We start from the raw sequence: 14,065 nt of genomic DNA, 5'->3' as shown, positions 1-14,065 counted from the left end.
TGCGGGGAGTTTTTTTTTGAAGGTATTGGAGGATATAAGGTAGTTTTCTCCTGTGTGAAGTAAAGCTTTGTTTCCTGTCTGGGCTCATCATAGGCCAGCAGTATGCATTGGTTTGATGGGATGCAATTTAAATGGAGAAGCACTAAGATTCTAGAGTAAAGAATCACAAGAGGGAGGAGGAATTTTGAAGTACTCATTTTCCTGATTATTTTAGAGGAGAGATGAAATGGGCTTGGGTATTAAACTGGATATGGGTTGGAATAAGATTTTGAGAGTTGAAAGTGACTAAAAGATTGTATCATTCACCTTTACCCTTCCGATGAGGAAATCAAGCCCTAATAAGATCAGATATGTAATCTCAGCCAAAATTAGAACCTAATCTACTTTTTTCTATACCAGTTTGTAAGGAGATTGTGATTATAAGGAGATCTTTAAAAAAAAAAAAACCTGGGCTGCAGAATATATTAGGAAGTTATCAATAATTATATTAGGAAGTTATCAATAATTCATCTGTAAAATTGGAGATGTTAATATCTACTTCACTGAGCTGTTGGGAAGATTAAATGTAATCCAGGAAGCACATTTAAGTAGCCTGCTAGGCAAATGATGCTTACTGCTTTGATGGTTGGGTTTTTTTTTTTGAGACGGAGTCTCGCTGCTCTGTCGCCCAGGCTGGAGTGCAGTGGCGCAATCTCGGCTCACCGCAAGCTCCGCCTCCCAGGTTCATGCCATTCTCCTGCCTCAGCCTCTCCGAGTAGCTGGGACTACAGGCGCCTGCCACCACGCCCGGCTAATTTTTTGTATTTTTTAGTAGAGACGGGGTTTCACCGTGGTCTCGATCTCCTGACCTCGTGATCCGCCCGCCTTGGCTTCCGAAAGTGCTGGGATTACAAGCATGAGCCAGCGCGCCTGGCTTTTTTTTTTTTTTTTTTTTTTTTTTTTTTTTTTTTTGAGACAGAGTCTCGCTCTGTCACCCAGGCTGGAGTGCAGTCGCGCGATCTCCGCTCACTGCAAGCTCCGCCTCCCGGGTTCATGTCATCCTCCTGCCTCAGCCTCCCGAGTAGCTGGGACTACAGGCGCCTGCCACCACGCCTGGCTAATTTTTTGTATTTTTAGTAGAGACGGGGTTTCACCGTGTTAGCTAGGATGGTCTCGATCTCCTGACCTTGTGATCCGCCCACCTCGGCCTCCCAAAGTGCTGGGATTACAGGCTTGAGCCACCGCACTCGGCCGATGGTCCGTTTTTACACTCACACATGCACACACACACTGTCCAAAAAGTGAAATCTCTCAGTTTTATAGATTTGAGTCCTTGACCAAAGACTGAAAGAGTAGCGAAGCCACACATCTTTGCCTTTGTCACACATAATGATAATTTCCCCCACGACACCTTTTACTGGCACTTAGTCCCTTAAGTGCTTCTGAAAGTAAAACTGATGGGAAGTTTTTTATATCTGTTAGATTAGCAAAGATCAAAGACTTGATAATATACAGTGTTCTGAAGGTATAGGGAAACAGTACTCTCATACATTGTGTAAATTATCCTAACCCTTTTGGAGGACATTTTGGCAATACCTTAAAAATTTTCACAGGAAGGGGAACATCACGCTCCGGGGACTGTTGTGGGGTGGGGGGAGGGGGGAGGGACAGCATTAGGAGATACACCTAATGCTAAATGACGAATTAATGGGTGCAGGAAATCAACATGGCACATGGATACATATGTAACAAACCTGCACATTGTGCACATGTACCCTAAAACCCTAAAGTATAATAATAAAAAAAAAAAAAAAAAAAAGAAAAGAAAAAAAAAAAATTTTTAAAGTCCACATGGTCTTTGACTTAGAAATTTCAGTTCTAATCATTCTTTTTATATATATGTGTGTGTATATATATATCTATAGATATATATGTGTGTGTGTATATATATGTATCTATAGATATGTATGTGTGTATATATATCTATAGATAATGTATGTGTGTATATAGATCTATAGATATATATATGTGTGTATATAGATCTATAGATATATATGTGTGTATATATATCTATAGATAGATGTGTGTATATATATCTATAGATATATGTGTGTGTATATATATCTATAGGTATATATGTGTGTGTATATATATCTATAGGTATGTGTGTATATATATCTATAGATATATGTGTGTGTATATATATCTATAGATATATGTGTGTGTATATATATCTATAGATATATGTGTGTGTATATATATCTATAGATATATATGTGTGTGTATATATATCTATAGATATATATGTGTGTGTATATATATCTATAGATATATATGTGTGTGTATATATATCTATAGATATATATGTGTGTGTATATATATCTATAGATATATATATGCTTTTAGCTGTGCAAAAAGACATTTATACAGAGACAGTTCATTGCAGCTTTGTTTGTAGTAGACAAAGATATGAAACAAGCTAATATCCATTAAGCAGAGTGGATAAGTAAATCATGATACATGGATAAAATGAGTGGACTATTCTGTGTTTCAGAATGGGCATGACTGATATATATGTGTATTAATGTGGGTCAGTCTCCATGATATAACACTGAGCAAGAAAAGCAAAATACAGAACACTGTATTATGTAAATAAAATAGCTCTGAAAAGATGGGCCAGGCGCGGTGGCTCACGCTTGTAATCCCAGCACTTTGGGAGGCCGAGGCAGGCAGATCACAAGGTCAGGAGATTGAGACTCTCCTGGCTAACACGGTGAAACCCCGTCTCTACTAAAAATACAAAAAATTAGCCGGGCATACTCATGGGCGCCTATAGTCCCAGCTACTTGGGAGGCTGAGGCAGGAGAATGGCTTGAACCCGGGAGGCGGAGCTTGCAGTGAGCGGAGATCACACCACTATACTCCAGCCTGTGCGATGGAGCGAGACTCCATCTCAAAAAAAAAAAAAAAAAAAAGTGTTGGGAGAGCATAGAATGAATATAATATAGTTGAAAGTTTGTATAGATACTTTCTGGTTAGGAATGAGAATGCCCTTCTGGTCTGAGTACCAGCCTGCATTTCTCTGTGTCATGTCCTTCCTCAGGTATTTGAGTACAGCATCCCAGACAAACAGTATACAGATTGGAGCCGGACTGTCCAGAAGCAGGGCTTTCACCACCTTTGGCTCCAAAGGGATACTCCTATCACACACATCAGTTTTCATCCCAAGAGACCGATGCACATCCTTCTCCATGATGCCTACATGTTCTGCATCATTGACAAGTCATTGGTGAGTTTTTCACTGCTACCTCCGAAATATTCTTCTGAATCTTAAAGTTCTAAAAGCAACAAGTACAATAAGGTAAGAGGACGGAGACTCAGAATAAAGGTAGCTAGTAAATCAGAATAAAGGTAGCTAGTACGTTTCTTGGAGGAGAGGGGCTTTTGTTTTACAGATTCCCTGGTTTGTGTTTCCACAGTTCTTCGGGAGGCTCTCAGGGAAGGGGCTGGCCTTTGTGTACTGGCTTTTGCTGATTTGACTATTTCTCTACTTTGCGAGTAAGCACATAAATCTTACATAGAAAAGTGATTAGGCCAGTATTCAGAAGGTGACCCTCATCAGGAAGTATCATTGATTTGGCTAACTTGCTTTCAACTGTGAACTCTGAGGTATCTGAATAACATGGTTTCATTAAAGGAGGTACAGGCTGAGGTTTTGACCTCTGTGCCCCTTGGCTGAAGCTGCTGAAAAGCTGTCTGCAGGCTTGAGGAACTGGTCTTAACATCTTCGAAAAACCCTGCTAGGAAAGTTCTTCATGGCTGTGATTTAGATGAGATACGAGCATTTTCTTCAGTTCTAGATTCCGTCCCTTTCGCCAGCTGCTGTTTTGATTCACCCTGAATTTATATGGCTTTTCTGGGCAGGTGCTTTGTTTCCTAGGAGCATTGTGGCCATGCCTGTCCTGTACTTTGGGCTTAAATTACAACCATCACACGGTGTTTTGGTGTGTTTGTGAAGGTGGGGGTGGAAGAAACATGGGGGAAAGCAGCAGATGGCTCTATAGGAGGTGTGCACGGGGATGTGTCACTGGAATCATCTCGTGGGCCCTGCGACCTCTGGGTGTGGGAAGCGGAGCTGGCTGACAAGTGCCTTCTGCAAGATGAGTGATACAGGAAGGGCCCCTCCCACTCTCTTGCCTCTTTGTAATTGAGCCCAGATCATTTTTCCAAAGCACTGGCTTTAAGTTCATCGCTTCCTTATAGTAGGCATAGCTATTTCCCAGGAAGTCAGAGACAAAATATCATTTCTTTGGCCAGAGGCCACCTCGAGGTGTCAGTGACATCAGCAGGGGTGGTTTGTGTTGAGGTTTAGCCTGGGGAGAACTTCAGTCACTTGTCCAGTCTGTGATCTGGTTAGGGGAGAGTCTAGAAAGCACAGAGCCTGTGTGGGCTGAGCTCCTGCACTTGCTAGTTTGTTCCTTTCTGACAAAGTGTTACTGATGAGACGGGCCAGAAGCCCCAGAAGGGCCCTTTGATCTTGCTGCCTGGAGTAACAAGCTCTCTTTGCCTCATACTCCCACCCTCTGCAGTGTGGCTGCAAGAGTAGCTTCAGCTCTTTCTCCCTCTCCTTTTCTTCTTTTTTTCCCCCCGTGTTTTTCTGAATAGAGGTATCATGGCTACAGCTGTTTTCCTGAATTAACGAATGTCAGGGAGGTACTGAATATATATGATGGTTAGAAGATGATGTTGGGCTCAAAATGCACTACGCATCTTTGGTCTGCAGAAGCCCAATAAAAGTAACAATTTAAACAATGTGTCTTTGTTTTTTTAGCCCCTTCCAAATGACAAAACCTTACTCTACAATCCATTTCCTCCCACGAATGAATCAGATGTCGTCCGGAGGCGCACAGCTCATGCTTTTAAAATTTCTAAGATATATAAGGTAAAACATCTTGTGTTGTTATTCTGGATAGTTGGTTCCTTTGTGATATCAAAATGTAATAAACTCCACAATCGGAAGATAAGAGCACCTTCAGTTTCCATGCAGAGAACCTGGCTTGTGGGAGACAAGTCACCTTTTTGAGGCTGGCTGTCCCTTGTATATGTTTTGTTGTTCTTGCCTGAGTAGGTTAGAGGCAGGCACATCATACTTAACCAAAATGAAATGCATAAGTAGTGAGAAATGTTGGCGCTGAGGGTAGAGTCTTTGTTGGCGTGAGAGCTGGCTTTAAATTGTACTTGTTGGAGTGTTCCATAGGATAAATGTCAAGCAGGCTGGGCTTGGTAGCTCATACCTGTAATCCCAGCAGTTTGGGAGGCCAAGGCAGGTGGATCTCCTCAGCCCAGGAGTTCAAGACCAGCCTGGGCACCATGGTAAAACCCCATCACTATTAACCAAAAAAAAAAAAAAAAAGGCAGAGTTCTGTAAATTACTCAAATGTGATTAGTTTCTTGATGCATTTGTAACTTGCCAGTTGTCAGTTGCCTTAGGCTGGGTATGGTGATTCATGCCTGTAATCTCAGTACTTTAGGAGGCTGAGGCTGGAGTTCAAGACCAGTCTGGGCAACATAGCGAGACCCTGTCTCTACAAAAAAAAAACACAAAAATAAGCTGGGTGTGGTGGAGCATGCCTGTAGTCCCAGCTGCTCAAGAGGCTGAGATGGGAGGATAGCTTGTGCTCAGGAGTTCAAGGCTGCAGTGAGTATGATTACACCACTGCACTCCAGCCTGGGTGACATCGAGATTCTGTCTTAACAAAAAAGAACTTAGGCTTTGAAGTCCTTGCTTAACACTGATTCTTGAGATAGAAGAAGCATAGATTTTCTGTCCAGAGAAATGTAAAAAATCCTGCTGAGACCTTTTATGAGTGAACTTAGTTAAAAGCTCCCAATCTTGGCCAGGTGCGGTGGCTCATGCCTGTAATCCCAGCACTTTGGGAGGCCGAGGTGGGCGGATCACGAGTTCAGGAGATTGAGACCATCTTGGCTAACACGATGAAACCCTGTCTCTACTAAAAATACAAAAAATTAGCCGGGCATGGTGGCGGGCGCCTGTAGTCCCAGCTACCCGGGAGACTGAGGCAGGAGAATGGCGTGAACCCGGGAGGCGGAGCTTGCAGTGAGCCGAGATTGTGCCACTGCACTCCAGCCTGGGCAGCAGAGCCAGACTCTGTTTCAAAAAAAAAGCTCCCAATCTTAAGCCAGGCGCAGCAGTGCACACCTACCTATTGTCCCAGCTACTCAGGAGACTGAGGCAGGATGATTGCCCAGGAGTTCATGGCTTCAGTGCATGTTGATCATGTCTAAAAAAAGCTTTTATGCATTCCAACTATTTTGAGTCCCAGGGCAGGAAAGTTTGTCAAGAAATTTAAATCATTTGAGCCTTGAACTAGGCTAACCTTTTAGCCTAGATGGTGTCTACCTAGAGTCAGTTCGTTCAGGACTAGCCCTGGATCCTTTTTTTTTTTTTTTTTTTTTTGAGACGGAGTCTCGCTTTTTCACCCAGGCTGGAGTGCAGTGGCTCAATCTTGGCTCACTGCAAGCTCCGCCTCCCGGGTTCACACCATTCTCCTGCCTCAGCCTCTCCAAGTAGCTGGGACTACAGGCGCCCGCCACCACGCCCAGCTAATTTTTTGTATTTTTAGTAGAGACGGGATTTCACCGTGGTCTCGATCTCCTGACCTCGTGATCCGCCCGCCTCGGCCTCCCAAAGTGCTGGGATTACAAGCGTGAGCCACTGCGCCCGGCCTAGCCCTGGATCCTAAGTCCTGATAGAATAATTATCATCCCTCTGCAGCCTCTACTCTTCATGGATCTTTTGGATGAAAGAACACTCGTGGCAGTAGAACGGCCTCTGGATGACATCATTGCTCAGCTCCCACCACCCATTAAAAAGAAGAAATTTGGAACCTAAAACAGGGCACTGTCTGTGTCCTTCTGTGAACTGTCTACCCTGTTGCTTTTCACAAATCATGGTAATAAAACAAGTTATTCTTGACGACTAGTCATTATAAATGTTTTCTTCCAAAATAATGGACAGTCATTTCCCTTCATTGAATGAAAATGAATGGAAATTCCAAATGGGGTATTTGTATTTGGGATAATGTGCTGAGTAGCCACAAACTCATCTAATGTTGATTGAGTCCTGCTTATTCTGTAGGCCGCAATCTCAGAAGAAAAGATATTTGTGTTCTGTTCCCTATTACATGCCTAAGGCTTCAGAGAGCTGATAGCCTTCACTTCCTGCCAGCCCCCAGCCTGTGCAACTGCGTGGGAATCTGCCCATCCTCGCCTTGGAGGGCAGAGGACCGTAATTACTTACCCAGGATAGCCTGACCACTAATAACCATAATCAGCCTTAGAGTTCAAGGAAGAATTTCAACTCCAGCATTATAAGGGAGTGCTCCATCTAAAAAATAGATGCCTTTGACCTTTGGCAGTCAGCCGTTAATTTTATTTAAAAGGAAAAAAAGCTTGGATTATCAGTCCCATTTACTGCCTTTTTACCTGTTATATGCTGGTTTCAAAAGGTATGGAAGGGCCAGGCATGGTGGCTCATGCCTGTATTCCCAGCATTTTAGGAGGCCGAGGTGGGAGCATCACTTGAGTCCAGAGACCAACCTGGGCAACATAGGGAGACCCTATCTCTAAAGAAACACAATATGAGGCCGGGCACGGTGGCTCACGCCTGTAATCCCAGCACTTTGGGAGGCCGAGGCGGGTGGATCACGAGGTCAGGAGATCGAGACCATCCTGGTTAACATGGTGAAACCCCGTCTCTACTAAAAATACAAAAAATTGGCCGGGCGAGGTGGCGGGCGCCTGTAGTCCCAGCTACTTGGGATGCTGAGGCAGGAGAATGGTGTGAACCCCGGGGGGTGGAGCCTGCGGTGAGCCGAGATCGTGCCACTGCACTCCAGCCTGGGCAACATAGTGAGACCCTGTCTCTTTAAAAAAAAAAAAAAAAAGATAAGGAAACACTGGGCAGGAATTTTGTTAGGGAGTAAGAGTAGAGGTGGGGACCCGAGAGCCCACCATGTATTTCACATTTTTCATTCTCTTCTACCTGCTCTGACATTGTTATTCCCACGTGTGTTATCAACTGACCAGTTTTAATGTGATCTTTAAAATTAGAAAGTGAAGAACTCTAGTTAACTGAACTGAGCAGATAGATTTCTTTCCCTTCTTGGGATGTATTCTGTTGCATGCCTGTGTAAACCCAGTTGGTGTGGTTTTTGTTTGTTTGTTTTGAGGATGGAGGGCTGAAGTGTGGGCAGAGGAGTGTGTGGGTTCTGATGACATCATGAATGAAGGGTCGGTGAAAAACATTTTGCTATGATTAGCCCCACCCTCCATTCTGGAAAGGGAAAATAAATGAGGAGTTAAGGTAGATGTTTGGGGGGAGAATTAACAGAGAGAGGTTATAAGAGATAAACAGAGCCCAATAATTTATCACATAAAGGACAGTCTATTTTAGGTTTGATAAGAAAGAACAGATATGATAAGGTTTATAATGGATGTCTTTGCCTCTGCCCCACCTGTTAGGTTTTACAGTGATAGGAGTAATTTAAACAAATACCTGCTAGGCGCCATGGCTCACGCCTGTAATCCCAGCACTTTGGGAGGCTGAGACTGGCAAATAGCTTGAACCGAGGACTTTGAGACCAGCCTGGGCAACATGGTGAAACTCCATCCCTACAAAACATACAAAAATTAGCCAGGCATGGTGGCAAGCACCTGTAGTCCCAGCTTCTCAGGAGGCTGAGGTGGGAGGATTGCTTGAGCCCAGGAGGAAGAGGCTGCAGTGATCCCTGAGCACGCCACGGTACTCCAGCCTAGATTTTTTTGAGATCCTCTCTCAAAGAAAACAAAACAAAATACCTGCAACTTTTTAGGTCACCTGTGTAAAAAAAACTCGCCTCTTGTTGAATAAATTTTTTTCTGTAAGGTATATTTTTCCAATCTGGATTAGATTGGACTATTAGGGACCTTTTTAGTTTACTGAAGATCCTGTCCTTTCTAAGAAATGTTTTAAGTGGTTGAAATGACAAGTTCAAGTCGCTCGTCTACATTGAATGCTTGTGAACAGATGGAGGCTAGGATGCCTTAAATAGTAACTCACTTGTGGCCTGGTGCAGTGGCTCACACCTGTAATCCCAGCACTTCGGGAGGCCAAGGCAGGCAGATCACTTGAGGTCAGGAGTTCAAGCCAGCCTGGCCAACATGGCAAAACCCCGTCTCTACTAAAAATACAAAAATTAGCCAGGCATGATGGCACGTGCCTGTAATCCTAGCTACTTGGGAGGCTGAGGCAGGAGAACTGCTTGAACCTGGGAGGCAGAGGTTGCAGTGAGCCAAGATCGCGCAGAGTGAGACTCCATCTTAAAATAAAATAATAAATTAACTCACTTGCTTTTCACTAGTTGTAGAGCTGTAAATTCAGAGAATCCTTGTCAACTGGAATCTAGTTTATGGCTTGACTTACTTAAATTCTAAAATCTTGTGGGTTGTGGAGGATGTAATTCTCACAGAGAGAGCCCACAGATCATCTGAATGAGGAAGTAGAAGTTCTGAAAGTAGAAAGCATTCCTTTTCAACTTTTCCAGCCAGTGATTTGGACTTCCTTAAATGGTATGGGAAGTAAGTGCTTTGGGCCTTGAAATTCTTCCGAAGTAGAAAACTTGGAATACAAATGAAGCAGAAACTGACTAGGGCAAGTTAGAGAAATTGGGGGAAAGGAGGGGAGGGGATGTGAGGGGAAGGGACTGTGGGAGAGGGGAGAGGAGGGGAGGGGATGTGAGGGGAAGGGAAGGGAAACCCGTATTGAAAAAGGGGACTGCTTTAGTGCATGGGTTTCAGGGTGTTTTTACTTGGGGGTTTGTGTAACCTAGATATTTAAAACTTTTCCCTCTTGGCGTTATGTTTCTGTTTTGGCCATTTTGCATACCTCTGCTCATTCTTAGGTTGTACAGAAAAATTCTGATTTGAAACCAGCCCAGGAAAGGTCTCTTTTGCCAATCTGACTCAAATGCTTTAAAAATTCACTTTTCTCATGTACTGGTTAGTAAACTAATCTCTGAATGGATAATTCACATGTACCGTGGAGAGTATAGCAAATTCAACTAAGAAGAACTAAAATCTTGGAATATTGGAAGATAGAGACCATCAAATTTGGGGGTGTTTAAGCTTTCTTTTGAGCATCAACCTTTCTTTAAATGGTACTTAATACTGAACCACAATGTATGCTGTAGATAAAAATGAAGTTATTCCTATTGGGTGGAGATAAAGCAGGAGTTTGTAAAAGAAATGTGACTCTCAGTCTCATTGTTTTTCCTTTTTTTTCTTCTTTTTTTTTTTTTTTTTTTTTTTTTTTTTGAGACAGTCTTGCTCTGTCACCAGGCTGGAGTGCAGTGGTGCAATCTCGGCTCACTGCAACATCCGCCTTCTGGGTTCAAGCGATTCCCCTGCCTCAGTTCCCAGTAGCTGGGGCTACAGGTGCCGGCCACCATGCCTGGCTAATTTTTTGTATTTTAGTAGAGACGGGGTTTCATCATGTTGGCCAGGATGGTCTCAATCCCCTGACCTAGTGATCCACCCACCTCGGCCTCCCCAGGTGCTGGGATTTCATGTGTAAGCCACCGCACCCGGCCAGTCTCATTTTTACAGTCGTGGAAATGGGAGACCAAGAAGGGAAGAGGTAATTTTTCCCATAGTCACACAGTGATTTGTTAGAGGCCAAAGTGGCATTCTTCAGCTTATTCCCCTACTATCTCAGTTATAGGTACCCAATCATAAATATGATTGTCAGAAGCATTTGAACCAAAGCAAATGTATCTTGAATAGGAGCTGGGTAAAATGAGGCTGAGACCTACTGGCCTGCATTCCCAGACAGTTAAGCCATTCTAAGTCACTGAATGAGATAGGAAGTCGGCACAAGATACAGGTCATAAAGACCTTGCTGATAAAACAGTTTGCAGTAAAGAAGCCGGCTAAAACCCACCAAAACCAAGAAGGCCACGAGAGTGACCTCTGGTCGTCCTCACTGCTACACTCCCACCAGCGCCATGACAGTTTACAAATGCCATGGCAACGTCAGGAAGTTACCCTATATGGTCTAAAAAGGGAAGGCATGAATAATCTACCCCTTGCTTAGCATATCATCAAGAAATAACCATAAAAGGCTGGGTGCGGTGGCTCATGCCTGTAATATCAGCACTGTGGAAGGCCGTGGTGGGTGGATCACCTGAGATCAGGAGTTCCAGACCAACCTGGCCAACTTGGCGAAACCGTCTCTACTAAAAAAAAATAAAAAAAGTAGCTGGGCATGGTGGCACACACCTATAGTCCTTGCTACTAGGGAGGCTGAGGCAGGAGAATCACTTGAACTGGGCAGGCAGAGGTTGCAGTGAGCCGAGATCGCACCACTGCACTCCAGCCTGGCGGCAGAGTGAGGCTCTGTCTCTAAAAAAAAAAAAAAAAAAAGAACCATAAAAATGGGCAACAAGGCCGGGCGCGGTGGCTCACGCTTGTAATCCCAGCACTTTGGGAGGCCGAGGCGGGCGGATCACGAGGTCAGGAGATCGAGACCACGGTGAAACCCCGTCTCTACCAAAACTACAAAAAATTAGCCGGGCGTGGTGGCGGGCGCCTGTAGTCCCAGCTACTCGGAGAGGCTGAGGCAGGAGAATGGCGTGAACCCGGGAGGCGGAGCTTGCAGTGAGCCGAGATCGCGCCACTGCACTCCAGCCTGGGTGACAGAGCAAGACTCCGTCTCAAAAAAAAAAAAAAAAAAAAAAAAAAAAAAAAAAAAAAAAAAAAAAAAATGGGCAACAAGCCTCGGGGCTGCTCTGTCTATGGAGTAGCCGTTCTTCTATTCCTTCACTTTGTTAATAAACTTGCTTTCAACTTTACTGACTCGCCCTGAATTCTTTCTTGCGTAAGATCCAAGAACCCTCTCTTGGGGTCTGGATTGGGACCCCTTTCCTGTAACATGGTGATTAGCCGGCATGATACACAAAGGATTTTCCATTTCGTAGGCTACAGGGAAGGTGTTTGAGCACTTGATCTAGCTGTAACATTGAGTTATGTGGGCAGTCTCTTGTGTTAGTCATATAGAGTGTAGTAATGTACAATGTAGGACATTGTCTCCTGGTGCTCATGTCTGGGTGTTTCTTGGGCCAATTCCTGGGTGTGGCTCATACTGTGTCCATTTTCTTTCACTTTTATTTGGCCTTCGTACTGGCTGTTTTCCCATCAGCAGTGTTTGAAAGTATTTGTTTCCTTATTCCTTACCAATGTATTGGCAGACTAATTTTAGCCTATCCAATGGGTGAAAAATGCTATCTCATTTTACTCTGCATTTGCCTGTTTACTAATGAGGTTGCTCACTTTATGTGTTTGGCTGTTTGGCCAATTGCACGAATTACATATTCATAACCCTTTCTCCTTTTTTTCCCTAATGTGTTGTCTTTTTCTTTCTTTCTTTTTTTTTTTTTTGAGACAGTCTCGCTCTGTCACCCAGGCTGGAGTACAGTGGCACAGTCTCAGCTCACTGCCAGCTCTGCCTCCCGGGTTCAAGGCATTCACCTGCCTCAGCCTCCTGAGTAGCTGGGATACAGGTGCCCGCCACCACGCCCGGCTAATTTTTTGTATTTTTTGTAGAGACGGGGTTTCGCTGTGTTAGCCAGAATGGTGTCGATCTGACTTCGTGATCCGCCCACCTCAGCCTCCCAAAGTGCTGGGATTACAGGCATGAGCCACCGTGCCCAGCCGCGTTGTCTTTTTCTTTTAGTATTTCAAGGTATTTTATGATGTAGATCAGCACGGTCCAATGAACCTTCTGTGATGATAGAAAAGTAGGCCAAGCATGGTGGCTCATGCCTGTAATCGCAGCCAAGCCAGATGAATCACCTGAGCTCAGGAGTTTGAGACCAGCCTAGGCACCATGAAACCCCGTCTCTACAAAACATACAAAAATTAGCTGGATGTAGTGGCGCATGCCTATGATCTCAGCTACTTGGTAGGCTGAGGTGGGAGAATTGCTTGAGCTTGGGAGGTGGAAGTTGCAGTGAGCAGAGATCATGCCACTGCACTCCAACCTGGGTGACAGAGTGAGACCACCGTCTCAAAAATAAATAAGTAAGGCTGGGCACGGTGGCTCATGCCTGTAATCCCAGCATTTGGGGAGGCCGAGGCGGGTGGATCATGAGGTCGGGAGTTCGAAGCCAGCATGAGGTGTCTCATGCCTGTAATCCCAGCACCTTGGGAGGCTGAGGTGGGCGGATCACGAGGTCAGGAGTTGAAGACCAGCCTGACCAACGTGGTGAAACTCCGCCTCTACTAAAAATACAAAAATTAGCCAGGCATGGTGGCGTGTGCCTGTAATCCCAGCTACTCAGGAGGTTGAAGCAGGAGAATCGCTTGAACCTGGGAGGCAGAGGTTGCAGTGAGCCGAAATCGCACCACTGCACTCCTGCCTGGGTAACGGAGCAAGACTCCGTCTCAAAAAAAAAAAATTCTGTTCTTAGTCACACTAGCAACATTGCAAGTGCTCAGTAGTCGCATGTGCCTAGTAACTATCTTACGGCATAGCACAAATAGAAAACATTTCTGTTTTATTTATTTTTTGAGACACAGCCTCACTCTGTCGCCCAGGCTGGAGTGCAGTGTCACCATCTTGGCTTACTGCAACCTCCACCTCCTGGGTTCAAGCGATTCTCCTGCCTCAGCCTCCCAAGTAGCTGGGACTACAGGCATGCGCCACCACGCCCGGCTAATTTATATATATATATATATATTTTTTTTTTTTTTTTTCAACTCTGAACTTTTTATTGGCCTCCTGCTCCCCAAAGGGTACCCTGCTTCTGCTGGCTTAGTGCCTCAGAACTTTGGTGTCGTTGGTCTCAGACACCACTTTGCCATCCACTGTCCGGCGGGTGGTGGTCTTTTGGATGGTTTGCAAAAAATATGGAACGCTTCACGAATTTGCGTGTCATCCTTGCTCAGGGGCCATGCTAATCTTCTCTGTATCGTTCCAATTTTAGTATATGTGCTGCCGAAGCGAGCACAATTTTTATATTTTTTGTAG

The 14,065-nt window shown here is 44.5% G+C and overlaps 1 protein-coding gene and 1 non-coding gene across 13 annotated transcripts in view; one reads left to right on the top strand and one right to left on the bottom strand.

Moving 5' to 3' along the window:
- The window catches only part of UTP4 (UTP4 small subunit processome component), a 38,853-nt gene extending 31,877 nt beyond the window's left edge, over nucleotides 1-6,976 (top strand). For 7 of the 12 annotated variants that reach the window (XM_055298433.2, XM_055298429.2, XM_055298432.2 and 4 more), the window contains 3 exons: nucleotides 3,083-3,268; nucleotides 4,811-4,921; nucleotides 6,776-6,976. In XM_055298433.2, coding sequence (XP_055154408.1) covers nucleotides 3,083-3,268; nucleotides 4,811-4,921; nucleotides 6,776-6,892 — 414 coding nt within the window. In that variant the 3' untranslated portion in view covers nucleotides 6,893-6,976. Of the gene's footprint in view, nucleotides 1-3,082; nucleotides 3,269-4,810; nucleotides 5,590-6,623 lie in introns of those variants that run through there. The other 5 variants (XM_063611642.1, XM_063611638.1, XM_063611637.1 and 2 more) reach the window with 2 other exon arrangements.
- Nucleotides 6,977-13,938: 6,962 nt separating this feature from the next.
- On the bottom strand, nucleotides 13,939-14,045 carry LOC129457977 (U6 spliceosomal RNA). The gene has a single exon (XR_008649492.1). It is a non-coding gene; the product is annotated as a U6 spliceosomal RNA (small nuclear RNA).
- Between the last annotated feature and the right edge of the window lie 20 nt (nucleotides 14,046-14,065).

The sequence above is a fragment of the Symphalangus syndactylus genome, chromosome 11, assembly GCF_028878055.3.
Source record: "Symphalangus syndactylus isolate Jambi chromosome 11, NHGRI_mSymSyn1-v2.1_pri, whole genome shotgun sequence".
NCBI classification, from domain to species: Eukaryota; Metazoa; Chordata; class Mammalia; order Primates; family Hylobatidae; genus Symphalangus; species Symphalangus syndactylus.
This window is presented reverse-complemented; position numbering and strand designations above follow the sequence as displayed.